This window comes from Lutjanus erythropterus, chromosome 19, assembly GCF_056507025.1.
Source record: "Lutjanus erythropterus isolate fLutEry1 chromosome 19, fLutEry1.hap2, whole genome shotgun sequence".
Lineage (NCBI taxonomy): Eukaryota > Metazoa > Chordata > Actinopteri > Lutjaniformes > Lutjanidae > Lutjanus > Lutjanus erythropterus.
The window spans coordinates 31,240,879-31,268,780 of NC_139335.1; the positions used below are offsets into that span (position 1 = coordinate 31,240,879).

Sequence of the window (27,902 nt, forward strand, 5' to 3'; positions counted from 1 at the left end):
TCAAATTATTGGTATTTTAGGTGGATAACCATGTAATAAGCAGGATAATGTACAGTAAGAACTGTACTGTATATTATTTCTCACATGCTGTTTTACAACCAGCGAAAACTATTATATCAAAACTTTTATCAACAGACAGAAAGAAAATCATATGCCTTTGAAAACTATGACATTTTGTCGAAAAAGAATGCAGAGTCATAACAACCCAAATTGGCTCTTTGTCTGATTATAAAATACAAACATGTTTTTCCACTGAGTGAAGAAAAATAATGCTGTGGACCTCATACAGCCGGGTGAAACTTTGTCCTCTCTACAAAATTTCATGGCAATCAGTCCAACAGTTATTTAGAAATTGTACAGGACTTTAAGGACATGGTGCATTACTCTTAGGGTGAGTGCTTCTGTATTCTCTTTAATGTCCAAGACAAACTTCTCCTAAGGGAGACAATAAAGGTTGATCTAATCTGATCCAGATATTTCAGCCTGGAATAACCAATGACCAACTGGCCATAGAGCTGCTGCACTAGTCTGGCTATTAGTGCTCCAAGACCTTGGAGGGCATAAATCACAGTTTTTGGACTCAGCACCTGGACAAAAGAGAAATACAGTCCAATGTTTGACCAGAATTTCTATCAAATAGGCCACGCTTTCAAGAATTTGTATCATTTGTTTCTGGTTTGTCAAAGTGATTCAAATATGCATTCAGGAGTTTTGGTAGTTTATCTAGGTATATGCAGTTCAAAAGGTGATAACTGAGCGACTGGCCAATTGTCCTGAGGCAGTCAAAGATCAGGATACAATTCCTGCAGCATCTTTCAACATTTATCACCTTTTAACAGTTTGTTGACTTGGTGAAATTGATTGCAGTGAACAAGAGTTTCAATTCTCTGTCCAACCACTGAGACACTGTTGACCAGTGGACGCCTTAAAAGTTTGAATAAATGGCCTCATCTTCTCCATTAATGTCTGCAGTTTGTTCACCAAATGTTACATTTTCATAGTCAGCTTCATCATCACTGGTCTCGTCTTCTTCTTCTTCTTCCTCTTCCCCTCTGTTTTCCTCTACACTGAAACAGAACTCCGTGGCTGTTGTGAAATTTGCATCAGGGCCGGCTTCTTCATAATCCTCATAATCATCACTCTCATCTTCTCCTGCTCTCCCTGCTTCCTCTTTAAGGTTCTTCTTGATGTCCATTAGATCAACATTCACATAGTCCTCCTCCTCCCCCTCCTCCTCCTCCTCCACGTCATCACGTTCATAAAACTTCCCAACTCTGGCAGCTACGGAAACACAAGCATTGACACAAAATATGAATACAAGCATTTTGATGAAAGTGTGTATTTAAAATGGGAATACTGTGTGTTTTGGTGAGCACAGACATTGAGTTTGGTAGAGGACTGCAGGCTGCTTGGCTCGTCGTCTTCTCCTGAAGACCAGACAGACCACCAACAAGACCAGCAGGAGCAGCAGCAGGAGACCAACAGCTACTGATGAGACCAGCAGCAACAAAGACACTAAGAGAGAAAAACATTGATCAGTTTATCCTTCTAAACATGTCTGATTAAGTGTAATGTACTGCTACTTCTTCTCTCTAAATGATCTACTTGATTCAAACTAGTCTGGTTTCACGTGCGCTCAGTCGATTGAATCTGCACCACTGTCATTGTCTTAAGACCCCAACACATGATCAGCAGTTAAAAACACTTTGAGCTGCCTGTCCAACTATTTTCCTATGGAGCGAGTGATGGTGCCCCACTAAGTGGCACTGATACCCTTGGCGTGGTGCACTGTTCAGATCTGCTGCAGATCACTGTACTCAAAGTTCAAATCATTTTCCACTGACCTTTAAAAGTGCAACCAATGAGGTAACAGGTGTAAATGACGATACAGGCAGAAGAGACCACAGACGTGTGGAAGTGACACAAGCAGCAGAGGAAGAGACTGATGGTCGATGGCCATGTAGGATCTCGAGAGAGTGATCATATTAATGTTTGTGCAACTTCACAATGAAGGAACAACATACACAAATCTTGCAAGAGTTTTGCAAATCTAGGGTTCCCTTCCAGATACGACCAAAGAAAAGTGTTTCAGGGTTCCCCAAACTCTGCAACACAACATTTAAAAAAGACTACAACCTCGCTAGTAAACACATGACACGAGTAGTAACACATGACGAAATGTGAACAGTCAGGTTGGGCTGTAAGATTTTTAAATCATATAGTTTATGAACTTAGCCTAATCCAAAGCCAAAGGTAGCTCAGCCAATTGTATAGCAGTCAGATAGGACACAGTGGTTGTAGCACTGTGCTTTGCCTCTCTGCGCCCTGCCTCTCAGTGAGTCCAGGACAAATTTCTGACCCTTTAAGGTTAGTAGGAACTGATGCCCAGTCATCAGTTCTTATTTTACTGTAGCTGGAAGCCTGTCACTCAAAAAATCCACCTGTCCACCCCATCTGAAGGCATCTCAGGTACAGAGCTTATTTGGTTGGACTTTTACCTCACAGGGCAACCATTCAAAGTGGCGCAGTAAATCAGCATCCTAGGAGGGACTACTTGCAGCTAGGGGTGTGTGTAATCATGGCCTGGCCTCCTGATGCTGTTTTTCTGATGTAATCTGATGTTTCCATGTCACAGATGATGAAAGGTGTTAAAACACAAGATCAAAAAATATCAGACTCATGAAGGCTGATACTGATCAACATACAGTCTGTATGAAAATGGACTCACTCTGGACACTGAGCTGCTCTGTTCACACATGACTAGAGAGCTGACAGGGTTAAATCAGACCAAAACTGCAGACATTTGTCTTCACACATACAGCTCCTCTGGGTAGTTTCTAGATAACTGCAGAGTTGCAGTGCATGTGTGAGAGGGTGTGATGTTGTTGTGTGATGTGGTTATGATTATGGATAGATTATGAAATATATCTGGTAACTAGAGCTTCCTTTACTTCTATTAATTTATTAATGTTTAAATGTTCTGTAGTCCCTGAGGAGAGAGAGAGCAAGAGAAAGAGATCATGCAAATTAACAGACATGAAGACACAAAACAAAACTGATCGCTTGATAATGAGGCGTGATGTAACTCAGATTTATCAGTGAAGTGTGTGAACTACACTGCAGACTTGAATCTGCTGTTACTCTGACTGCTATGAACAGGTCCAGCACTGGTTAAATGAGTATCAGTAGATCCATATATATTTACTTCCTGTATGAAAGTCACATTCAGTTTCACTTCCTCCTCCTCCTCAATGCATAAATAATGATCCTTGTCATTCAAATGAATACCAAAAGCATGCACAGAATTTTATATAATGTCATTAAATAGACTGAGTTTCTCTCAACATCCTCAGCTCTGACTAACATGCAGGGCACCCACTTAGTCTGCAAGACACTGATTCAGTGACAGCACCTCAACCATTTTCCATGATGCAAAACTATGTATTCATTCATGCACAACTGTGTCATTCACATAGTTATTGCTTTTCTTCTGTTAGTATCTGCTGCTGCAAAACGGTGGAGAACCATTAAGTTGCTGACCCAAGCAAAGAAGTTTAAGTAGCCTGTCCCAGGGTCTTGTTCATGGGTGATGGTAAACTGGAGCTAGAGCTCAATCTGCAAAGTGCTGTGGTGTCAGCAGCAATGCAGGTGTTGTACTGAAGTCTTGTATTGAAAAGGCAGCTAAGCTGAAAGGCACAGCTTTTGATTTATCAGACAATCAATGTTCCAACCCCAAACTATGGTCATGAGTTTTGGATAGCAAAGGAAAGAATGAGGATGAGGACACAAGCAGCTGAAATATTTTTCCTCCATTGGCTGTGTGGGATCAACCTGAGACATGGGGTGAGGAGCACAGACCTCTGGAGGGAGTTCGGAGTAGAATCACTGGTCCTTCCTGTAAAAAGAAGCCAGCTGCGGCTTCTTTCCCATAAATGTCCAAGCACATGCAACTGGACCCAGTGTAGACCCCGAACTTGCAAGAGGGATATCTCATCTGTTCTAGGAACAGGAGGAGCTGGAAAGCATTGCTGGGACAGGGATGTCTGGAATAACCTGCTTAGTCTGATGCCACCAGGACCCAACCGAGGATAAGTAGAAGAAAATGAATGGCTGGAACCTGCAATCTGTACCGCAAAGTATGACTTTGAGAGGTCTGTTTATTTTTTTCAATTCAGGAAGTAACCATGATGAAAGTTTCTGTTTCTCTATAGTTTTGCCCACTGCCTCTCTTGTTTCTTTCTCTCTTTCTGTTCTATAATTTGTATCAGGTTTTATTTGTGTGGTCAAAGGGTGAATAGACAGAGATCACACCTGAAAAACTGACAACCTGACTTGTGATTACACTTTCACAATTACTGAACTGTGTCATTCAGTTATTCATGGTTATAAAAACACATGGCTAAATTCAACAGGGTACTTACATTGAATGACAACAATAATCTGTTCTGTTTCAGGAGAAGTGAATTTCCTTGAGGACAGTGTGACTTCATACACACAGCTGTAGTTTCCCTGGTGTTCATACTCAGCTACAGGGAAGTTGAAGGAGGCTGAGTGGTTGACTGCTGGCTTGGTGTCAATGATGTTGAAACCAGAGAAGATGAGAGAGAAAACACCTCCAGGATAGCTGGAGTTAATGGAGCAGGTGATGATGAAGCTGTAACCCCTGGTGACCTCTGCACCTTCAGGACCCCAGACCAACCCTCTGTTAGGAGATGTCAGGGAGATGCTGGGCTGCTGCAGTGGGACTACAAAAGAGACAACAGGATTAAGAAAACATTTTCCTCACAGATATATATATATAAATCTGTTAATTATACGAGACAAATCATGATGCAAATGATTTTGGCAACTAAAGTGGCATTCCAAGGTTGCAGTTTGATTTCCAATCTTTTACCAAAACGTAGTCATCTTCACCCCGTTTATCTGAGTCTACAGAGAACAGCTGCACTATGACTTTTAACATAAGTACTTACATTACTTACTTACATTAGTACTTACAGTACTTACATTTTATATTTGTTAGATTTTATATTTTTAATCTGATAGGTATATACATATTTTCTACTTTTTATCTTAATATTTATAAGCACTTATTGTCACTTTCTATCTGTAGTGCTTGAGCTGCTGTGACAACTGAATTTCCCTGGTGTGGGATCAATAAAGTTCATCTTATCTTATCTTATAGTTATTTTACTAACTTATTGCTAGTTTGTGAATTAGTTTTAAACCATCTAATTTTTTGCACTTTGCATCATTTATTTATTTTTTGAAAGGCCGCAATAATCACACTCACAAAAATAATGTTTGGATAACCAACATGAGACAGTGTCAACCAATTTACTTTATTGATTTATTTGTTAGTTTTCTTACCAGTGAGAGACAGTCTGACAGAGTTACTTTGGGGTGAACTGAATTCTCCACGTGAAAACCTTTTCTTATACTGACACTGGTACAATCCTTCATTATCAAAGTTGACTTTGAGGATATTGAAGGTAGCAGAGTTGGTACTTGATGTTTGGGTCCTTGTGAATGAACCTGAGGTTTTCTGCAGGATGAATGTTCCACCTAAAGCCAGAGTTGAGATCGAACAAGTGATGTCAATGTTCTGACCCCAGGCAACCTGACCAGCAGGATTCATAGAGATTCTGGCTTTTGGGAAGCTCACTGAAAAAAAAGCACAATATTAGTGTTAAATGTGTTGCCTTTGAGCTGAGCTATACTTATCTTGACTAATCAGTTTGCTTTCCTTTGAATAGTGAATGAATCATCAAGTTCAAGAAACACTTTTTTTCTCTTACCAGCAACAGAGAGTGTGACAGAGTCACTTCTGCGGGTGCTGACAGAATAACCTGAAATTGTTTTCTGATACTGACACTGGTATGACCCCTCATTGTCAAAGTTGACTTTGAGGATACTGAAGGTGGAAGAGTTAGTATTTGATGTTTGGGTCTTTCTGAATGAGCCTGAGCTTTTCTGCAGGATGAATGTTCCACCTAAATGCTGAGTTGAGATTGAACAAGTGATCTTGACGTCCTGACCCCAGGTAACCACACCAGTAGGATTCATGGAGATGCTGGGCTCTGGGAGCCTCCCTGCAAAAATAATACAATGATCAAGTTGAGACACTGTTTTCAGTGCTGGATCTTTAATCTGAGTTGAATTTTCTCGGTGTTCAGCATGTCTTGATGAGCCAACCACCTGAAACAACTCTCACAGACAGAATTTGGGATGCACCAACTATCAAATAATCACCCCATCACAGTCATTTTTAATTATAAAATAACAAATGTGTGACTGTAAAAAGCAGCTGCTTATTTATGACAACACTGACTTCATCTTCGACCATTTCCGAGCCACCCATTAAACCTACAGGAGGCTTTTCTTGTTTCAAATATACTGTTGAGTTTTGGTGGAGTATTCCTTTAAAACTGCTTCTTGTAGAAGATTATTACAATGAAATATGTTTTAAAGAATGAAATAAATACACCACCTACACTGGTCCAGTTGTGGTAACTGCTTGGTTTCACTGTTCAGACTTCATGAATATCCTGTCAGTGCAGTTTTAGGGCAGACATTACAGATAAGTGATGTGAATCAGTTAGTGTATTTCTGTACTTCCTGCTTTGAGTACATAAGTGTCTTCACATTGACATTCACAGCAAAATGAAATGTGTTGTGAGTACTCGGGTGATGAACACAAAACGGCCAAAAAGTTGAGTGTGGAACGCTGTATGAGGAAATAGCCATGGTGACTTCAGTGGCTGCAGTGAACACCGAATTATACACATATAAGTCATACATGTATTTTTATCAATAAATACCATTACACTGTTGTCAGATTGAAGTCATCAATACATTTATGTGGTTACATTTGTAAAGATTTGGTAGCACAAATTAATTATAAATCAGTATATTAGTGAAATTTCAGCCAGCAGGAGGAGGGAGGGCTGGACCATCACAGATGGAGAGTATGATGTATTTTTAACCTCCTGAGAAACACAGGGCAAACTAAAGCAAATAATATTAAAAGGATGTTCATAAAGTGAAATTGAAGTGAAACTGAACACAAATGAATAAACAAGGCAGTAGATGTCTTGGCAGGTGGCAGTAAGGCTCCGCCTGGCTTCAGTTCACCCACAAAGAAGAAAAAGAAGAAGAAGAAGAAGCTGCGATTGGCATTTCCAGTAAAACCACAATGGCTGTCCTCGATTTGAGACAACACTACCTTGTTGAAATTTGCACACTTATACCTGAGTGAGTACATAGTGTGCAAAGTGTACGACATGACAGTGTTCTAATGGAAGTAATTGAGACACAGCTAATGTAAGCTGTGTTTTCCTTTTTGGATAGGGCTGTTTTATGTTGTGAAGTCTTCATATTTAAAAGTTCCTATTCAGAGACTTTTATTTTGGAATTTTATTTTGAAAGTATGTGCTTGTTTTCTTCCTTCCTGTTGTTTGCAGCACTCTGTTATGTTTCTGCCTTCATCATGGAGCAGAAGTCACTGACAATGTGATGTCAGGCTCATGTGGCACAATAACTCAACTCACTGCAAAGTTTGGTAAAAAAAAAAAAAAAAAAAAAAAATCATATTGCGTTTACTTTGACCGAAACTGTGATTATGAAATGATCAGTTTTGCATCACAATTCTATGGAGCCCCTAAAGTTCCACAAAGAAAAAAAAAATATATTGTGCGCACAAGATACCAAATTGAGCGCATGAGATACTAAAACGTGCCTTCGTTTAAGCTAAATCTTGTGCTCGAGACACTAAAACATGCGCTCGATTTAATTAACTCCTTCATTTATACAGACAGGCGGCAACACAACAGACAGCCTATTGTCTTTTGTCGCTGTCTGACTGAAAAGGCTCATGGAAGTGCTATTTTACAATTCTTCAAATTTTAAACAAACAAAATTCGTTAAATCAAGTCATTTGGTGTTTTTAAAGTTATGAAATTGAGCCGAAACAGATTCTACATTCCGTTCATATTCAGAGGCTGAAGCTGAGCGCAGCAGACGTCTTGCACCGTGCACGCTTCAATGTTCAACATAGTAGGCTTAATAAAGTAAATGATCACTCAACATTAAAAAGTAAAACTCTAAAACAGGTCTCACTCACTTGGTGTGAGGCTTCAGATGGATTCTTCGGCAGTTTTTGGCATCTTTCTTCAGTTAGGGGTTTTGCCACAGCCACCTGCTGACCTTAAATCCATCGGATGCTGCAGTATTTCTCCCAGAAATGTTTTGGATAAACTATAAATACAGTGATCTTCAAACTTTAAGCTTTCACCTGGAATTTTGTCTGATATTCCAAATGTTGCTGCAAACCTAAGTCCAGCAGATTTTATGCCTCCAGCACAATTTACATTTCTGTTGTTTAATCTTTTGAAGTATTTCCACACAGAGTTGGTGGCAGACATCTGATCTGTGTCTCATTCAGATGGTAGAGCAAAAAAGTTATTGTGTTAAATATGTAAATGATCAGAGGTGCTTATACACATGGCACTTTGTGTTTGTTAACTAATTAATTAAAGCGCTTGGTGTGCTGGCTGGTAACATATAAGAGCAGCAAAACACACAGCAGCCCGCATGAAATCAAATACTAAGAACAATATAGTAACATGCTATGACTTTATTTTCCTTTTCTGTCAAATGTCAATTAAATTTATTAGACTATAGCTATTTGACAACTGCATTACATCCTGCTTTGTCTCAAGATTGGGGGATTGCTGCACCCCCAACTTCAACTTTGGGGGGGCATAAAATCCAATGCCCTCCATAGATGGTGCCTATGATCGCAGGTGCAGCACGTTTTAGTGTCTCATGTGCTCGATATAGTATCTTGTGCGCGCTATATAGATTTTGTCTCTAAGGCTGTTGTTATGATCATTATTATGACAACACACAGTATATCACATAAGAGATTCATAATTCTTCTCACCTGAACACACCACACCAGCGTCCTCACCGTGGTTACAGTCATGTGTCCCAAATCCTCTGTGCTGACACTCAGTTAGAGAACTTTCACTTCCTGAACAGACCACCTCATCAAGCCAGATTTTTCCAGTTCCTTCACCAAAGTGGTCCGAGTGGGGGGCACTCACTGCTGTACCACAGCTCAACTGTTTGCACACCACCATAGCATCATTTAAGTCCCAGTTGTCATCACAGATTGTTCCCCAGACACTGCTGTGTTGGATTTCAACTCTTCCAGAGCACCGAGTGGATCCAGACCCAGCTAATCTGATGGGAACACCTAAATTCAGAGCATAGAAATATAATCATCACAGGATAGAACACTTTCTTTTTTTAAATTTGGTCCTGACAGAAACACACTACACATTTGGCAAAATTTCTGATTCATTTACACACTGTTCATCACTCATACAGACTGTCAGTACAATGTAACACTTTTCACACTCGATCAAACATTTAATTAATTTCTTCATCAATATTACAGTTTAATTCACAGTATACTGAGCAACATTTCACACTTGTTATTCTGCTCTTTAATTCTAACAGCAGGCTGCAGGGTGAGCTTACAGATGTTTTCCACTGCTGCATCTGAATGACTGACATCACAAACCATGATGACCAGGTGACAGAACGAAATTATACAGAAAAAGACATATTTATTCAAAATACTTTGTTTAAAAGTTTTCTCACCTGAACACACCACACCAGCGTCCTCAGTGTGTCCACAGTCCTGTGTCCCAAATCCTCTGTGCTGACACTCAGTTAGAGAACTTTCACTTCCTGAACAGTCCACATCATCAAGCCAGATTGGTCCAGTTCCTTCACCAAAGTGGGCCGACTGAGGAGCATTTTGTGCTGTACCACAACGCAACTGTCTGCACACCACATTAGCATCATTCAAGTCCCAGTTATCATCACAGACTGTTCCCCAGGTGTTGTTGTAATAGACTTCAACTCTTCCAGAGCACTGAGTCGACCCAACTAATCTGATGGGAAGAGCTTTTAGGCAAATAAGACAGAGCATACAATATTTTCATATTATACACAGAAGGTAAAGTAAATGGATGTTTATGCATGACAGGAGAATGGACTGACCTGCAGCAGTTAAAGGTGAAGTCAAGAGGAAAGAGACTGTAGAAGAGGGAAAAAAAGGAATGACTCATTCCATTCAAGATACTGACAAAACAGACATAAATGTTGTTTCTGTCTGAGATATAAATAAAGAGAAAGATGTACAAACTCAAAAAAGAGTCTTAGAAGTTTTCTTTTGATGCTATACAATGAAACTGCTGTGCTATACAAAAAGTTGCAGTCTGAATTAAATTTTGTAATGCCTTCTTACCCAAAGCCAAGCAGTGAAGCTTCTTCTGTTGCATGCTCTCCATGACTGACAAAAAGTCTGCAACGCTGCTCTGTATCATTTATCAGTGACAACACAGACGACAGACAACTGAACTATAAACCACAGTGGCGATACACATAAACACTTCACACTGCCTGCTCTTCCTGGAACACTTCCTCTTTGTTTTTGTTGCTGTTTTTTTCAACTGAAACTACAGAGAACTCAGCAGAAGGGAACCCTTAGAGCCTTCTAAGTCAAACATATCAGCATTTCAAATGTTATATTTAAACATATTTGATCTGTCATTTAATAATTAAACTATTTTCTTCTGAATCAAAATCTTTCACTTCATTTTCTCTCAAGTTTGCTTCAGAAATGAAAGGGTTGCTGTACTGAAAACAGTAAAAGATGCATGTACATGCCACCCCCACACAAGTCAGTGTCTCACTTGGGCCACACCCATCAAAAAGGGTCTGGAAACACAACTGACAGGGAGTTCCAGAGTTTAGGAGCCCAGATTACAAAAGCCTTTAGTCTTCAGCTGGAATTTAGGAACAGGGAAGATCCCTGCTGGAGGATCTGAGGCTGCACTCTGGCTGGTAGTGCAGCAGGTTGGGGGAGACTCTTTGGTTCAGTGGATAGCACTGTCACCTCAGAGCTGAGAGAATCTGGGGGGAGGAAGTTTGCGGCTGATGCCTTTTTGTGTGGACTTTGCATATGAGTGTGAATGTTTGTCTACATGTTTCAGCCTCGTAATGACCTTGTGACCTGTCCAGGATGATGCCACCTCTCGCCCTGAGGCCCTAACAAAGGATAAATGCTTAAAGAATGGGTGAATGGACTGTGTTTGTGGATAATATGTCTCACTGAGACCATGTATACAGAACAACAACGGGCTGAAGATGGCGCCTTGGTGAACACCACAGGTTAGGAGAGCCACAGTAAGGGCTTTCCACTAAACGAGCTCTGTGTGACAATCACAGTTTAAACCAGTCTAAGATAGTATCTCATTTTTCAATGTGAGCCAACAAACTTTCATGATTTACAATATCATGTATAGAGATAACGTCAAGTTAACACTGAACAATCACCAACAGCAGCAAGATCATGTATCATGTGTGCTGTAAAAATAAAAATATATAAATATCCCGATATCCCAACAATATAAAAAATTGTTGGCAGATATCCAAATCAAGGGTCAAGGCAGAGTTTCTTGTGAAACTGGTGGACTACTGCATATTTAAGGCTGGAAGGAAAACAGCTGGTGAAAAGAGAACTAACAAAAGTCACAGTGACCTTTGATACTTTTGCCACAGTAAGAGATATGGGTCAAGAAGTTCTTCAGTTCTTTAATTTCGGTAATCTGACACATCAGATGGTTTGTTACTCAGAACCATCTGGGAAATTGTCCTTAGAAACTGTTTGGCAGGCAATTTTAAAAAACTAAAATCAACCGATCAAATTAGCAAAGCATATGATGTAGTAGGAGAGTTATGTTGCGAGGCAGCTGGATTTGCAAGATCTCGCAAGGATCTTTCAGTTCTGTGTAACAAACATCTGGTGTGTCAGGTTATTATCAGAGGAGCCAGTTGGCTCTTGCAGAAGCCGGCTTGGAGAAGAGTGAAAGCATCTTTTCCACTGCCTTCTTTCAATGAAGAAATCCTCTCCAGCTCTGACAGAACTGATGCTATCACAGTATCTACACTAACCTCTTCAGGAGCCGCCATTGTTTGTTTGAGTTGCTTCCAGGAAAGCTTCTCCTATGATAAAACCACAATCTTAGCTGCCAGCAGTTGATCCTAAGACACTGATTGGCTGCTTCAGTTTGGCACAGACACAAACAGATAACTTGAAACCTGGCAAGACAGATACTTTTTTGATAGATGTGTTTTATAATTTTTAACGGGGATGTAGCACATATGTAAGATATTTTCCTTTACAGTGCAATTCTGTCAGAATGTGTTCCAAATTTAAACTCTAAAATAGTCTAATACTGTAAGAATATCAGTCAGAAACAATAGAAAAAACTCAAAGGGCCTAATAGTGGGAAATGATGCACTTTAGTTTGCAGTCCTGCTCTCTTGTAATGCGTCCCTGATTATCCTCTAATAAGGGTCTAACAAAATTCGTGTTCAAGCCTGTGTTCAGCCTGTGTTTTAACACTGATAATTTTAAAGCCACTTGTTTCTTCTCTCCCAGAGCTGAGAAAATGTAATACTGAAACACTTTTTTTAATCAACCCAAACCTCAGGTCTTAAGTATCACTTCTTCAAAATGCTTCTTGACAAGGTTTTTGACCAGACAATTGATTTTGCACTTTGCATTACAAATAGTAAAGAAAAATGTAAACAGTGATTTAAACTGGCTGAAATAAATATTGTTATGAGCATACGCTATATTTAAAACATTTTCCCCGCTTTATTTTACTGTCAGACAGATTTTACCAACTGCGAACTGAAGTTGCTGTTCATGCTCACTTCACAGCCACAAAACCCCACTGAAAAATAGTCATTTTCCTTTGACACGGGAGCTGCTGGTCTACTGCTGCCTCGATCTGCAGCAAGTGCCGTTAATACAGACCCAAACAAATGTGTTAAAACACAGAAGTCACACCAAAGTCAAAAAGACAAACTCAAATGCCTACAACTCCTGTGTCTTGCGAGGAGAAAAGTCTATTTCTGTCAATGGGGTCTGGTGGTTGTAAACAGAGCAGAGATGGTGGCTTCAGTTCCTCATATCCACAGGAAATATGTCCACGATGGCTGATTCTACACCAAGTTTAAACACCAAGTTGTATTTGGTCACAGACCTGCAGTTAACATTTGCCTTTTTATTTATTTATTTACTTACCTTAATCTTTGCTCAACCATTAATCACACAGTAGTTGCTATGCACCGATATTACAGAAAGAGAGAATTTTAAGCAAAGATGCATCAACATTAAAAAAAAACAACCAACCAATTTTTATGTCCTTGTCAGACTGTAGTTTTTTTTAAAAAAAAAAACATATCTGAGAGGGATTTTTTTTTACATTAAAGTAACACATTTACTTTAGAATAAAGAAGCTATATGATGAAAAGAATTTGTACGCAGAGTTGAAATGTGCTTCTGGAGCAATTGTGGACTTTTTATTATTAAATGAGCAATAAAAACATTAATAAAGAATAAGTAATTATATGATTAAAAGAACATCAATATCTTCATTACTGTAGTTAAAGTTTTTGGTTTGAAGTGATCATCATTACTCCTTTTTGCATTTTATTAATTTTGTGTTCCTAATCTTGACAATATTATATTGAATCTTATTTGTCCTGTTCTGACTCTTTCAGTTCCAGTCAGTCTGTGTAACAGTGGTGAGGGACAGTGGTGATCAGGACTCAGGTGCAGACAGTCAGACAGGATGATTTCACTGATTTCATATTGACTTGTTTAAGACTCAAAAGTCTCACTTGTTGGTGAACTTGTTGGTCTTGATTTAGGATTTAAGACTTGAGTCTTCACTTGTGACAACTGTTAGCTAAAACTGCAGTGAACTGCAGCTTGTTTTCACACCACAACCTCAGAGTTTGTTACAGTGACAGTTTTTTAAAGCCTCAGTGCCACTGGTCCACTCCGTCCTCAGGAAAAGAAGCCTCTGTATGAGCAGCTTATTAGATGTTGGGATGAATGAATGATACAAATGAACTCAAGACTTTCACCCAGTGGGGTGTTTGTGAAGACTCACAGTCATCCAGGTCATGGTATTTGTAGCAAAAGGCTGTCGTAGGCAACTGGACTTGAAGAAGCTTCTTCAGTTCTGACTGACTGGTTGGGAGCTCCAGGTATTAAACCTCTGTGGAGTTGTTAACACCTTGAGAGGCATGTGACTGAAATGCCTCATTTATAAAACACCCACCTACCCCTGGTAGCTGCCTCAGGAAGTGTCCTCAAGCTACTTGATTGACTCCTTCCAACATGGCAGCCAGGCTCAGTTCTTCAGTCCAGAATCTTTCAGACCTCTTTCACAGCAACTGACACAAGTTAGGTGATATTTTAATGTCAGTGAAAGATTATGTGTTAGAGACACTAATGTAAATCATTTTGATTACAGTTATATTCCCATTGTTATGTGAAAACTTTAAATCTGTTTTGTTCACTTCCCCTCAATTTCATTTAAAATACATGATTCAAGACTAAGAAGTGAAGTTAGATATTTGAGTTAATTTGTGAAAGATAAAATTACAGTCTTTAGATTTAACTATTTACAATTTTATGCTCTCAGCAGTGTCTTTAATAACAGTTAAATTTGCTGAATTTGCCTCACACATTTACCTCAGTTTATCTGTTACTACAGCGTTACCTGATACAGATGATGTGGACATTGTGGACTACAGGAAATGGTGGAACATGTCATTTTATATTGTCTGAGTTACACATAAGACACTTAAAACTACACTTTAAATAAACTAAATCAACATGTACATTGTGATTTCTGTGGGCTTTATATGATTCAATGAGTTTCTGGTCCTATTACCAGGATGATGACACCTGAATCCGTTTCAGGTGTTGATCAATTTCAGCAGTCCTCTGATTGGCTGTTTGTAAATGGATGCAGTCTTTGTTTTTATATATGTGTAGAAATGTTTGCATGCTGCCAGTATAACTAATGGAGGTCGTCCAGACCGAAACGTCGGATATTTAATAAGCCAACAGAAAGCGAGACAGTGTGCATGAGTCTTTTCTGGTTTTCATTTTTTGAAATGCACTCTGAATTACTTTCCTTATGAAGTAACGCTGTAATGTAGCAAGTTACTTTTTAACAGCTGTAATCTTGTAATGTATTGAGTTACTTTTAAAAGCAAAACAGTTGCAGTAATCCAAACATGATGAGATGAAGGCATGCAAAATGATTGTATTTTTGAAATATTTTTAAGATAAAAATATGATTGCAAAAGCTTTGTATTGTTATTGTGCTGCTCAAAACATCAATTAAACACAGCGTCCATTTCCCTTGGAACAGGTTTGATATAATCCACCAGGGGACCAGCAGATGGCAGAGTTTGTTTTGTCATGTGCTGAGGCCCAATGACAAGGATCTCTGTTTTGTCTGGTTTTGAGTTCAGCTGACGTCTTTAAGTGAACTCAGCATGGCAGAGTCTGTGAATCTAACGGGCAGGTGCATCTGTGTGTCATCAACATAAAAATGATGAGAGACACTGTGTCTCTGAATAATGTGGCCAGGGTGGAAACATGAATGATAATCTTTTTGGGCAATTTGCCTTTATTTGATAGTGACAGCTGAAGATGTGACAGGAAGGTTGGTAGAGAGAAAGAGGATGACATGCAGCCAATGTGACGTTGGTGGGAGTAGAACCAGCGTCTGTTGCAGAGAACTGAGAGCATCAATGTATGGGACACGTGATCTACTCACTGAGCTACAGGAACACATGGAGCCTGGGATTTGTTGTGTTTTGTGTTTTTGAAATGGATACACACATTCAGTTTTAAAGTCATCAGGGACACAAGCATTAGATAAGGAAGTGTTAAAAACATAAATCTAACAGGGACACAATAAATTCCATTACTTTTTGTAAGAACTTTGTTGTTGTTTTGTTGTTTGTACTCTTATCTGTACTACTGTTTCTAGTTTCAGGTTCAGACAGGGTAGTGGGATAAAACAGGTTAAAAGTATCTTGTTGCAGGTGAAGAACATCAGAGTAAGAGACATTGGGAGTAATAGAAGCTCAACTGTAAGACACTTTGACAGTTTAGGTAGAAAAGTTCTACATATACACTCCATTTAACACTTTTAGTCTTGAGGTGAATCCTGTCCTCAGGAATATTTTTTACTCATCATTATTCTCTATCTGCAGTCTGGAGACACCTCAAACCAGCTGTGCAAGTGTTTGGATTTAGAGCAAAGGACTGAGAGTTTGTCCCCTCATTTTACACACCCAGTCAACAACTATAGACTAAAAGACAATGTAACACAGTCCTCTCAAGCTGTGTCCTCCATACATATAAATACATCAAGTTAAGGACATTCTGAAAAATGTCAGAGGGAATTTTTACTTTACAGTCACTTAGTGTGAGAGTTTAAAGAGTCTGAACATACAGTTTGTGAGTGAAGCAAAAATAGAAACAAGTCAGAGGTATGGCTTCATGCCTTTATGCATTGTGTTTTATTGAAGGTATAAAATGCAACATTTTCTTTAAAAAGACTCATAGAAACATAATAGCTCAGTCAAATCCCACTGATTCTACGTTTAAACAGAGTAAAATCAAAATAACATCTCTCAAAAGTTTCCTTCAAAATAAGTGAAAACACAAAATATGATGAAAAAGAAAAAAGCAAAATTGCAGAAAATTCTTACAGGGTTAATTAATTACAGTTCAAAATAAGAAGTTATGAGTCATGAGTAATAACAGATCAATATATCTGATCAATGCTGCACTAAAGACTTTTTATATTGTGTATAAATCAAAAAGTCACTCTGCACACTTTAGCATGTACACACACAAACAATTACATATAACATCTGTACATATAAACAGCAGTGTGCTCAGCATATCTGCATCATTTTCAAACCAAGTTATTGTTTTATTCATCAAATCATTTGAGCTGTTATCATGTATATTTGTTCCATTGATTCAAACACACTTCTCTTCTGCAATATGAAAATGTCAAATCCATCACTGAGCTGACAGGCGGTTGTGTGGCAGCTAAGAAATCCACCTGGAAGGAGCACAAGCTCATTGTAGGTCCTACTGCTGGGTTTCTTCCTCCTCAGCAGGCCCTCCTTCAGCTCCAACATCATCAAGGTTCTGATAATCCACCTCAGTCGTCTCCTGTTGGCTTGATTTCTTCTGCCCTCTTCTGGCCTGGAGAGACATAACAGCATGCACATGTCATTGGTTGCATCTCTCCTCTCTTCCAGTTATTATTCACAGAATGAACTGTGGATTTTAGCCTGTGAGGAACAAAGATGTACACAGTACCTTGTAGTAGAAATAAAGGACGATGATCACCAACAGCAGAATAAACAGCACAGTAACATGTCGGATTATACTTCCATAAACTGTTGGATCTGTTGAAAGAGATTTACATGATGAGTACACACACATTATGATATAATATACTGTGAAATACTGTGATCTGTTGGTTACTTGTTTGTTTTGCACCAACATAAATCCACATTGTCACTTTTCATGATAAATGGTTCAATACTGGAAATGTAGATGGTAAGAAATGAGTCTGTTAAGCGCCCAGTATCCTTGAAATTTGGAACAAAACAGAGAAAAAGGAAACACTGTTGATTTAACCATATGATTTTGCCATATGTGCATGTGGGAAGCAGGACACAGTAACATTTCTTCTGCAGTGTTTATTCATGGGCAAACTGTACATTTACTGCCACTAGATAACGTCACTGTTAAATCTTCATCACTCTGCTCTGATCACCAACACCTGTCTGCTTTGAGGACTCACTGCATTATATACATTGTGTTGATGAAAATACATCAGGACTGGAACATTTTTGGTACATCTGGCTAAATTTTCACTGAACTATACACACACACATATATATATATATATATATATATATATATATATATATATATATATATATATATATATATATATATATATATATATATATACATTTATATATGTATATATGTATATGTATACACATATGTATATGTATATAAGAAATGAATGATGCATAAGCCACTGAAGGGGGCACCATATAGGTCTGCTGCTCATACTGGTATTGTTAACATGGTGGCGCGTGTAGATGCAGCAACCCGGTGCTCTTCAGCTAGCAGCTACACATTGAGAAGGACTTACACCTGAACTGAATTATCAGCCTGAAACATCACTGGACCGGCTGGACCAGAAGGGTTCGACTCGTTCCCGGAGAGGATATGTCGGCGAGAACGGACAGAAAGGAGGCAACGGCGGCGCTGCGAAAGACGCCAAAAATGAGGCAAACGAGCCGGCATCAGAGCTAGGCTAACCGCAACCGAAACCAGCGGTTCCAAGCATCTTTCTCGCCAACGTCCACTCCCTGGTTAACAAGATGGACGAGATTTAACTACGGGATGTTAACAACCAGATAGACAGCTGTATCATGGTGATAACAGAGACCTGGCTGCATGAAAAGCGTGGAGCTAGCAGGACGTACAATCTTCTGGGCGGACTGCACATCGGAGTCTGGTAAGAGTAGAGGAGGTGGTGTGTGCATCTATATTAACAACAGTTGGTGCACGGACGCTGCCGTTACTGAGAGACACTGCTGCCCAGACCTGGAGTTTCTAATGTTGACGTGCAGACTGTTTTATTTGCCCAGGGAAATAACCCAATGAGCAGGCTGCATGACACCATCACCAGGCAACAAAACAAACACCCAGCGGGCTTCTTGATCTTGGCTGGAGACTTTAACCACACCAACTTAAAGACTGTGCTCCCCAGATTCTACAAGAATGTTGACATTCAGGTAAGGAAGGGCAGAACACTAGACCAGGTTTATACCAACATCTCTGGAGCATACAAAGACCACCCCTCCCCCCATCTCGGACACTCAGACTAGGGCTGAACGATTTAAGGAAAAGATCTAATTGCGATTTTTCTGGCAGATATTGCGATTTCAATTCGATTCGTGATTTTTTCTTCAAATCAAGCTTCAGTGCAATATTCACAATATATAGTAACATTTACAATCATTATTAATTATTCAAACTAGGTATTTGTGAGGGCTTCAAAGAAAAATAACATTAAGAGAAAAACTACTGACTATACTGAAGACAATTCGCACACATCATCACATTAAATCCGTATAAATAAATAAATTAATAAACACACACACACACAGGTCTGGTCCATTCATTAAGTTCCATAAGACGTTTGCTGCATTGTTGGTTGTGATGCACGTCAGAGGAGTGTAACTACGAAGCGAGATAAATGTGTTAGCGAGCTATGTTGAGTCTAAATCCAGGGTTTTCAGTGTCACGAAAGTGGCTCTCTTTTAACCTGCTAGATCACCGTGGTAATTTATGCTAAACTCATGACCTGGTCAGGAGCAGGTTATGTTAAGAGTTTCAGATTAAATCGTCTGTAAAACGCGCCGTTCTTTAACTTATTATTGTCCTAACAAGGTTGTTTATGAGCGATATAGCTTTTAAACTGAGGGAAGACATTAAAAATGAAAAGCTGCTGAGCTGTATGTTCGTTATATCACCGAATGAATCCATATAATGTAAAAATGAAACAGCGGCACAAACTGTCTGCATCGTGCTGTCATGATGGTAACCTCCGTTTGGTGATGCAGAGTCATTTTTCCTGTTTGCTCCAGATCATATTAATACTTTAAATTTACATCGTATATAATCCACACACTAAAATAATGATGAAACAACTACAGACACTTTGAATACTTTTTACTGTTATCTGTTTTGTCTTGGTGATTTTGCAGCTCAGATCACTGATTAGAAAATTCATCATCATTTATCACGGACAATCTTAAATCAGTTACACTCATTTTACTTTCGTTTAGCCAAAAACTTCAGTGATGTCCACGTCTCTGTCATCATAGGACAGTGTCAGACAGACTTAATCATGTTTAATCTGCTGTATGGAGTTTTATTGTTTAATGTGCAGTTTTCATGTTAGAATAAACAGCAGCATTAAGACCGCATTTAGTCCATCAGTCATTTTCTGACATCATTCTTCTTCTCCTGCTTTATTTGCAGCAACAATGTTGTTTTTTGCCGTAATGTATTTAGTATACTTTCCACAGCTCATAATTATAACAACTAGATCATTTCAGCTTAAGTGGCTCGCGATCGCTTCATTTCATGCGGAAGAAGAGTGAAATGATGCAACAAACGCCCCTTTTATGTGAGCGCGCACAGAGTCTGAAGATGAAAGCCTGGATTAACAAAGCGAGTTGATAACCACCGTTGTGATACCCGTTATCTCTGATTGCGGTTTTAGGCTTTGTCGATCCAGATCATGCAAAGAAAGCCTGGCTGTGTTGAGCTTGCTTCGTAGTACAGCCCTCAGGAGCACTGCAAAAAACCACAGCTTTGGCGATCACGTGATCGCATTGTCTGAAATCGCAATTTCGATCAGAAAATGATAAATCGTTCAGCCCTAACTCAGACCATCTTTCCTTGTTCCTGACACCAGCTTACAAGCCCCTCATCTGCAGATCTAAGCCACAGTACAAGCTAGTGCAGTGCTGGACTGAGGAGGCCACATTATCCTTGTAGGACTGTTTTGAGGACACCATATGGGAGCTCTTTGAAGACCTAGACATTGAGCTCCTCCTCTGTACTATCATATATCAGTTTCTGCATGGACAATGTAACATCAAGGAAACAGGTGAAAACATTCCCCAACCAAAAACCCTGGTTTAATGCCGATATCAGAGCACTACTCCAGGCCAGGGATTCAGCACTGAGGACAAGGGACATGGAAGCCTACAGGAAGGCTAGAGTGGACCTGAACAGAGGCATCAAGGCTGCTAAAACTATAAAGAGAGCAGATAGAGGCTCGGCATTTAAGTCCATCAGCCCCAGCCGACTCATCAACAAACTGCAGACACTACAACTTGGAACCTCCCTCTGTCTGTGGATCAAGGACTTCCTGACTAACAGACCCCAGCATGTCAGAATGGGCACCTCCACATCCTCCACCATCGTCCTCAATACTGGTGTTCCTCAGGGCTGTGTGCTGAGTCCAGTCTTGTACACACTGTACACTCATGACTGCGTCACTACTCATGGCTCCAACACCCTCATCAAATTTGCGAATGATACAACCGTCGTGGGGCTCATCAACAACGGTGATGAGGCACCATACAGGGAGGAGGTCCAAGCACTGGTGGCCTGGTGCAGTGACAACCACCTCAACCTCAACACCAAGAAGACAAAAGAAGTCATCATTGACTTCTAGAAGTCGAGGACCACACTGCACTCAGGCCTGAGCATCAATAGGGAGGAAGTGGAACGGGTCACTAGCTTTAAGTTTCTTGGCCTGCACATCTCAGAGGACCTGGGCTGGACTGTGAACACCACCCACATCATCAAAAAGGCCCAGCAGCATCTCTTTTTTCTGAGAACAATGAGGAGGAACAAACTCCCTCCACCTCTGCTGAAAAACGTCTACCACTGCACAATAGAGAGTGTCCTCACCTATGGATGTACGGTGTGGTATGCCAGCTGCACTGCATCTGAAAAGAAACAACTGCAGCGGGTCATCAAGACGGCTCAGTGGATTATCGGCTGCCCACTTCCACGCCTAGAGGAGATCTACTCCAGCCATCTACTCCGACGGGCCACAAAGATCCAGGATGACCCCGCCCACCCAGGACACTCTCTATTTACCAGCCTTACCTCTGGCAGACTCAGAGTCATGTGAGCCCGCACCAACAGACTGAGACACAGCTTCTTCCCCATGGCTGTGGTTTTTCAAGGTGGAACAGTGAAGAGAAGTTCAGGTAGACCATGTTTGACCATGTTGGTTCAAAATACAAGGGATAATTTATCCCAGGATCCCACATTTATGGTGCCCCCATCAGTGGCTTATGCATCATTCAGTCTTTGTCCACCCATGAATTAAAACAAAGATTCAATTCTGGCTACTTACATTTTATGGTGACGCTCATCGTTGCTGTTTCAGGAGAAGTGAATTTCCTTGAGGACAGTGTGACTTCATACACACAGCTGTAGTTTCCCTGGTGTTCATACTCAGCTACAGGGAAGTTGAAGGAGGCTGAGTGGTTGACTGCTGGCTTGGTGTCAGTGATGTTGGAGCCAGAGAAGATGAGAGAGAAAACACCTCCAGGATAGCTGGAGTTAATGGAGCAGGTGATGATGAAGCTGTAACCCCTGGTGACCTCTGCACCTTCAGGACCCCAGACCAACCCTCTGTTAGGAGATGTCAGGGAGATGCTGGGCTGCTGCAGTGGCACTGGGTAAAAAAGGGTAAAGAATATGAAGAAAATATATGATGAAGACCAACGCACAACAAGACAAATATTACTAAACTTTCTAATCATAAAAATGGAACAAAAAAAATGAGGAAGCTAAGCTAAGAAAACAGCAGCATGGTTGAAAGACACACACTGACAGCATCCCACAGAAAAGTAATGTCACTGTCATCAATTTAATCAAGAGTCTTTTTCTCCTAACTGGGCAGCTTTAGTAAGAACATGGAGGACATGGAGACGGAACATTAATGCAGCAACATCTTCTTCTTCTACAAGTCAAAAACAGAGCAAAACTCCTGCCTTATGGCAACTCTGAGGGGACACACTACCTTAAAACACAGAAGTTTTTTAAATCATGATGTTGCAATGGTGTGTCAGTGGTCAGTGACTGTCAGTCATCAGTGAAGGATGATGGCATTGACCATCAGCCCAAACCCCTAATACTCACAGCCAAAGAAATAGGCTTTTGTTAGTTATAATGAGTATGTTAACCATAGCTAACACTGTGTAAATCCATTCTCTTTAAAATACAGTTACATTTGTTGTGGATCAAGCAACATATTCACTTTTAGACACTCTGCTCTGAAATGATGAACATGTGCTGCAGAAACCATGTGTCCTAGAAATTACATTTATATATTACTAAAGTGTTTGTATAATTAATTTCCACCTGGATTATGTCCAGAGGAAAAGAAAAGGTCAAAACAAAATCTCGTCTCTGTCTAACCCATGTCTCTGATAGTTGGTGATTCATCCATTCATCCATTTTCTTCCACTTATAATCAGTCAGGTTGTGGTGGCAGCAGGGCGAACATGACGTCCTTCTCTCCAGCAACACTTTCCGATGGCAAGCCCTTTTAACATTTAATATCTAGGCTGGATATGTATTGCAGATATCTGTAATTCAAATCTTCTGATTTAAAAATAACATTTCAGATATCCACATCATTCTTACAAGGACAAATGACATCACTTTCCCCATTCATGTGTATGGGGTTCGTCATTACAGATCAAATATCCACAACTCACATTGAAGATATCTACATCTGAATTACAACTATCCCTAATCCCAGTTACAGATATCTACAACATAATTTTGACTAGTTGTAGTTACAGTTGAAGATGTCTTCACCCTTCACCCATAACACTGTAGATATCTTGAACTGGAATTATGACTATTCAAAATAGTCAATAGTCAATAGGAAGAATCATGTTGTGGATATCTGAAAAGTTATTTTTGAATAGGAAGAATTGAATTACAGATATCTGCAATTCATGTCCAGTTTAGCCATTAAATGTTAAAATGGCTTGCCATACTTTCCAGCTCCTCCACCTCAGCTGGTAAATTGATTGTATAAAAATGTAATTTCTAGGAGACATGGTTTGCTGCAGAGTGTGGTTACTTATTGTTTTCTAGTTTACTGCTGTGCCAACTGACACACATTATAAGACACAATTATTGGATGATAGACATGTAAAACAGTACAGCAGATGTTTACAGTGATTTGATATTCTGTAAATGATCCAAGATGTTTTCTCACCTAAACACACCACACCAGCGTCCTCAACACGGTAACAGTTGTGTATCCCAAATCCTCTGTGTTGACACTCACTTAGAGAACTTTCACTTCCTGAACAGTCCACTTCATCAAGCCAGATTGGTCCAGTTCCTTTACCAAAAATGGATGAGTTTGTGGTGTACAGCGCTGTACCACAACCCAACTGTCTGCACACAACTTCAGCATCACTCAAGTCCCACTTATCATCACAGACTGTTCCCCAGGTGTTGTTGTAATAGACTTCAACTCTTCCAGAACAATGAGAAGATCCAGACCCAGCTAATCTGATCTGGATGCCTATAGAACAAAAGACATACAGTCATACACAGTAATGTACAGACTTTTACACAGACTGTGAGTAAGAGTAACACTTTACACATTAGAATACAACCTGATAAACTTTTTCAGTTACATAACAGTTAAATCAAAATCTGGTGAAATGAAATTAAGTTTAGTTTAATTCTGCTCTTTAATTCCAAAAGCATGCTGCAGGGTGTGGTTACCAGATCTTTTCTTTGTCTAATCTGTGCAATAATACAATCCAAATATATATTTTGTGCCATTTCTTTCACTGAATCTTGAAAGGTTTTGTGTTAAATTAAGTTATTTTTTAGCTTCCAGTGCCTACATAGTTTACTCTTTTTATCTTTGGAACCAACTAAATGTATAAAAATCAATTTATAATCTGATAAAGGAGCATGGCAATGTGAAACTTCAGATATATGTAGTACACAAGACATAGAGATTTCTGTGTAGCCTAGACCACTTATCTACAACCTTTATCAAAAGAAAAAGAAAAAGAAATCTGACTGGAGCTGTAACTATTAAATTCTCTATTTTCCTCTGAGACTTTTCTTTGTTTGGATTTGGCAGCTAGCCTAGAGAGACTCAAGAGTATCAACAACATAGAGGAAAAGACCTGAAGACACACGATATGATGCACATTTTAAATGATAAAATATTAGAACTTTTTAAAAGATCTATTTGTTGTCAAGACTACAAATTTTTACGTGTGCATAAAGTAACAACGATCATTACTAGTTAACATTAAAATAAGAACTGTTATCCTCATGAATCCAGCTGCCTCACAAGCTTGTAGCAGGTTAGGTAGTTAAAATTGTTGCAGTTAACAAAATTGGTATTTCTTCTGAAAATAATAACTCTGTATAAGACAAGTAACTTTTCATGTCTTTTTCACAACTGCCAGAGCTGTAAGTTGACATCTGACAACTTTTATCTTAAACTCAAGTCTGCTGCATCTGAACAGCTCTGACATGATGAGCCCCAATAATGATGTGACAGAGCTGTTCAATTATACAGAAATCATTCACAATACTTTATCCAAAAGTTTTCTCACCTGAACACACCACACCAGCATCCTCACTGTGTGAACAGTTGTGTGTCCCAAATCCTCTGTGTTGACACTCAGTTAGAGAACTTTCACTTCCTGAACAGTCCACATGATCAAGCCAGATTTGTCCAGTTCCTTCACCAAAGTGGTCGGACTGAGGGGCTCTCAGTGCTGCACCACAACCCAACTGTCTGCACACAACTTCAGCGTCATTTAAGTCCCAGTTGTCATCACAGACTGTTCCCCAGGTGTTGTTGTGATAGACTTCAACTCTTCCAGAGCACTGAGTCGACCCAGACCCAGCTAATCTGATCTGATCACCTATATTCAGAACACAGAACACAAATAATTGCTGAATAAAACACAATCAATGAATCAATCTCTGATTGAATCATTGATTGATTGATTGGCATTTGGTCATGAGAGAAAGCGCTTTTGTAAGAAACATTTGGCAAACCTTCTCAATAATTCACATTCTTAACATTACTGACAAATACTGCAAGAAATAAACAGCACATTTCACATTAGATCAAATATTTGTGACAAACTTGGTCACCTACATTACAGTTTAATTATGGAGCAACATTTCACACTTGTTATTCTGCTCTTTAGTTTGAACAGCATGCTGCACGGTGAGGTTACCTGCTCTTCTCTAGACATCACAAGCCACAATGACGAGGTGAAAGAGCTGATAGATTATACAGAAAAGGACACATTTATTCAAAATACTTTATCCAAAAGTGTTCTCACCTGAACACACCACACCAGCGTCCTCACTGTGTGAACAGTGATGTGTCCCAAATCCTCTGTGCTGACACTCAGTTAGAGAACTTTCACTTCCTGAACAGTCCACATCACTGAGCCAGATTGATCCAGTTCCTTCACCAAAGTGGGCCGACTTAAGGCCACTCAGTGCTGTACCACAACCCAACTGTCTGCACACCACATCAGCATCATTTAAGTCCCAGTTGTCATCACAGACTGTTCCCCAGGTGTTGTTGTAATAGACTTCAACTCTTCCAGAACAACGAGAAGATCCAGACCCAGCTAATCTGGTCTGAAGACCTGTAGAAGACAAACAAAGTATTGCTGGTTAGAACACGTTCTTTTTGTTGTTTGTATATGACAGAAAATGATTTTAAAAGACACATTTAACAAAAAAATATGATAATCTTAAAATACATACTTCTCATCACTCCCACAGACTTTGAGTAAGATATGCAGGGTGAGGTTAGCAGATCTTTTTATCTGACAGGCTCTGACATCATAAGCCACAATGACGAGGTGACAGAGCAGTTAAATTATACATAAAAGGACACATTAACTACAAATACTTTATCCAAAAGTTTTCTCACCTGAACACACCACACCAGCGTCCTCACTGTGTGAACAGTTGTGTTTCCCAAATCCTCTGTGCTGACACTCAGTTAGAGACCTTTCACTTCCTGAACAGTACACATCATCAAGCCAGATTGGTCCAGTTCCTTCACTAAAGTGGGCCGACTGAGGGGTTCTCAGTGCTGTACCACAACCCAACTGTCTGCACACAACTTCAGCATCATTTAAGTCCCACTCATCATCACAGACTGTTCCCCAGGTGTTGTTGTAATAGACTTCAACTCTTCCAGAGCACTGAGTCGACCCAGACCCAGCTAATCTGACACCTAGTCACGGAACACAAAAAGTTATTGCTAGATAGAGCATGACAAAAATTTTATATGAATTTTACACACTTTTCATCACTCGCACAGACAGTGAGTAACATATAACACATTTCGCAGTGGATCAAACATTTAACAAACTTTGTCACTTATATCACAAATTAAACTACAGTGTATTAAGCAACATTTCACACTTGTTATTCTTCTATAGCAGCAGGATGCAGAGTGAGGTTACAGCTCTTTCCAGTGCTGCATCTGAACAGCTCTGACATCACAAGCCACAATGACGACATGACAGAGCTGTTCAATTATACAGAAAAGGACACATTTATTTAAAATACTTCATCCAAAAGGTTTCTCACCTGAACACACCACACCAGCGTCCTCACTGTGTCCACAGTCCTGTGTCCCAAATCCTCCAAGCTGACACTCAGTTAGAGAACTTTCACTTCCTGAACAGTCCACAACATCAAGCCAGATTGGTCCAGTTCCTTCACCAAAGTGAGCCGACTGAAGGGCGCTCAGTGCTGTACCACAACCCAACTGTCTGCACACAACTTCAGCATCATTTAAGTCCCAGTTGTCATCACAGACTGTTCCCCAAATGTTGTTGTGATAGACTTCAACTCTTCCAGAGCACTGAGTCGACCCAGACCCAGCTAATCTGATCTGAAGGTCTATGGTAAAAAAAAACAAACCAAAAAAAGACACAGAATAAAATATTTCAATATTTACTGAGTGCATCAAAGAGAAGCTACAACAATTTTACACAAGAGAATGGACTGACCTGCAGCAGGTGAAGATAAGGTCAAAAGAAGAGAAACTACAGAAAAAAAAACACACTGAAATATAAGAAGTCATTTTTGTGATACATAAATTAAGAAAAAAATAACTGTGAGTAAATATTTAAACATTTTTTTCCTTCTGTAAACCCTGTACTATCTGAATATAAAAACAATTAAGAAAAGTAAGTTTGAGGAAATGTTTCTCACCAGTGATCAAACAGAACAAGTGTCTCTGTTGTGAGCTCTCCAT

General features: G+C 39.6%; 2 protein-coding genes across 2 annotated transcripts; both read right to left on the reverse strand.

The window, feature by feature from the left end:
- On the reverse strand, positions 1–27,902 carry LOC146310121 (scavenger receptor cysteine-rich domain-containing protein DMBT1-like). The gene is made up of 9 exons (XM_084743351.1): positions 27,860–27,902; positions 27,655–27,690; positions 27,230–27,544; positions 25,957–26,271; positions 25,213–25,527; positions 5,371–5,664; positions 4,422–4,745; positions 1,381–1,515; positions 1–1,281 (listed from the first exon to the last, which is right to left on the reverse strand). The coding sequence occupies exons 1-9, from the start codon at positions 27,900–27,902 to the stop codon at positions 926–928; spliced, it is 2,133 nt and encodes a 710-aa protein (XP_084599477.1). The 3' UTR covers positions 1–925.
- On the reverse strand, positions 5,709–10,364 carry LOC146310122 (scavenger receptor cysteine-rich type 1 protein M160-like). The gene is made up of 4 exons (XM_084744062.1): positions 10,322–10,364; positions 10,075–10,110; positions 9,670–9,978; positions 5,709–6,092 (listed from the first exon to the last, which is right to left on the reverse strand). The coding sequence occupies exons 1-4, from the start codon at positions 10,362–10,364 to the stop codon at positions 5,734–5,736; spliced, it is 747 nt and encodes a 248-aa protein (XP_084600188.1). The 3' UTR covers positions 5,709–5,733.

What these genes read in the sequence shown, in the direction of transcription:
- LOC146310122 (XM_084744062.1), bottom strand. Translation starts at nt 10,364, where the DNA reads ATGGAGAGCATGCAACAGAAGAAGCTTCACTGCTTGGCTTTGG. An exon ending in TTCACCTTTAACTGCTGCAG is followed by an intron (nt 9,979 to 10,074) that starts GTCAGTCCATTC and finishes TTTGCCTAAAAG; the next exon opens with CTCTTCCCATCAGATTAGTT. An exon ending in CGCTGGTGTGGTGTGTTCAG is followed by an intron (nt 6,093 to 9,669) that starts GTGAGAAAACTT and finishes TTATTTTTGCAG; the next exon opens with GGAGGCTCCCAGAGCCCAGC.
- LOC146310121 (XM_084743351.1), bottom strand. Translation starts at nt 27,902, where the DNA reads ATGGAGAGCTCACAACAGAGACACTTGTTCTGTTTGATCACTG. An exon ending in CTTATCTTCACCTGCTGCAG is followed by an intron (nt 27,545 to 27,654) that starts GTCAGTCCATTC and finishes TTTTTACCATAG; the next exon opens with ACCTTCAGATCAGATTAGCT. An exon ending in CGCTGGTGTGGTGTGTTCAG is followed by an intron (nt 25,528 to 25,956) that starts GTGAGAACACTT and finishes TTCTGAATATAG; the next exon opens with GTGATCAGATCAGATTAGCT.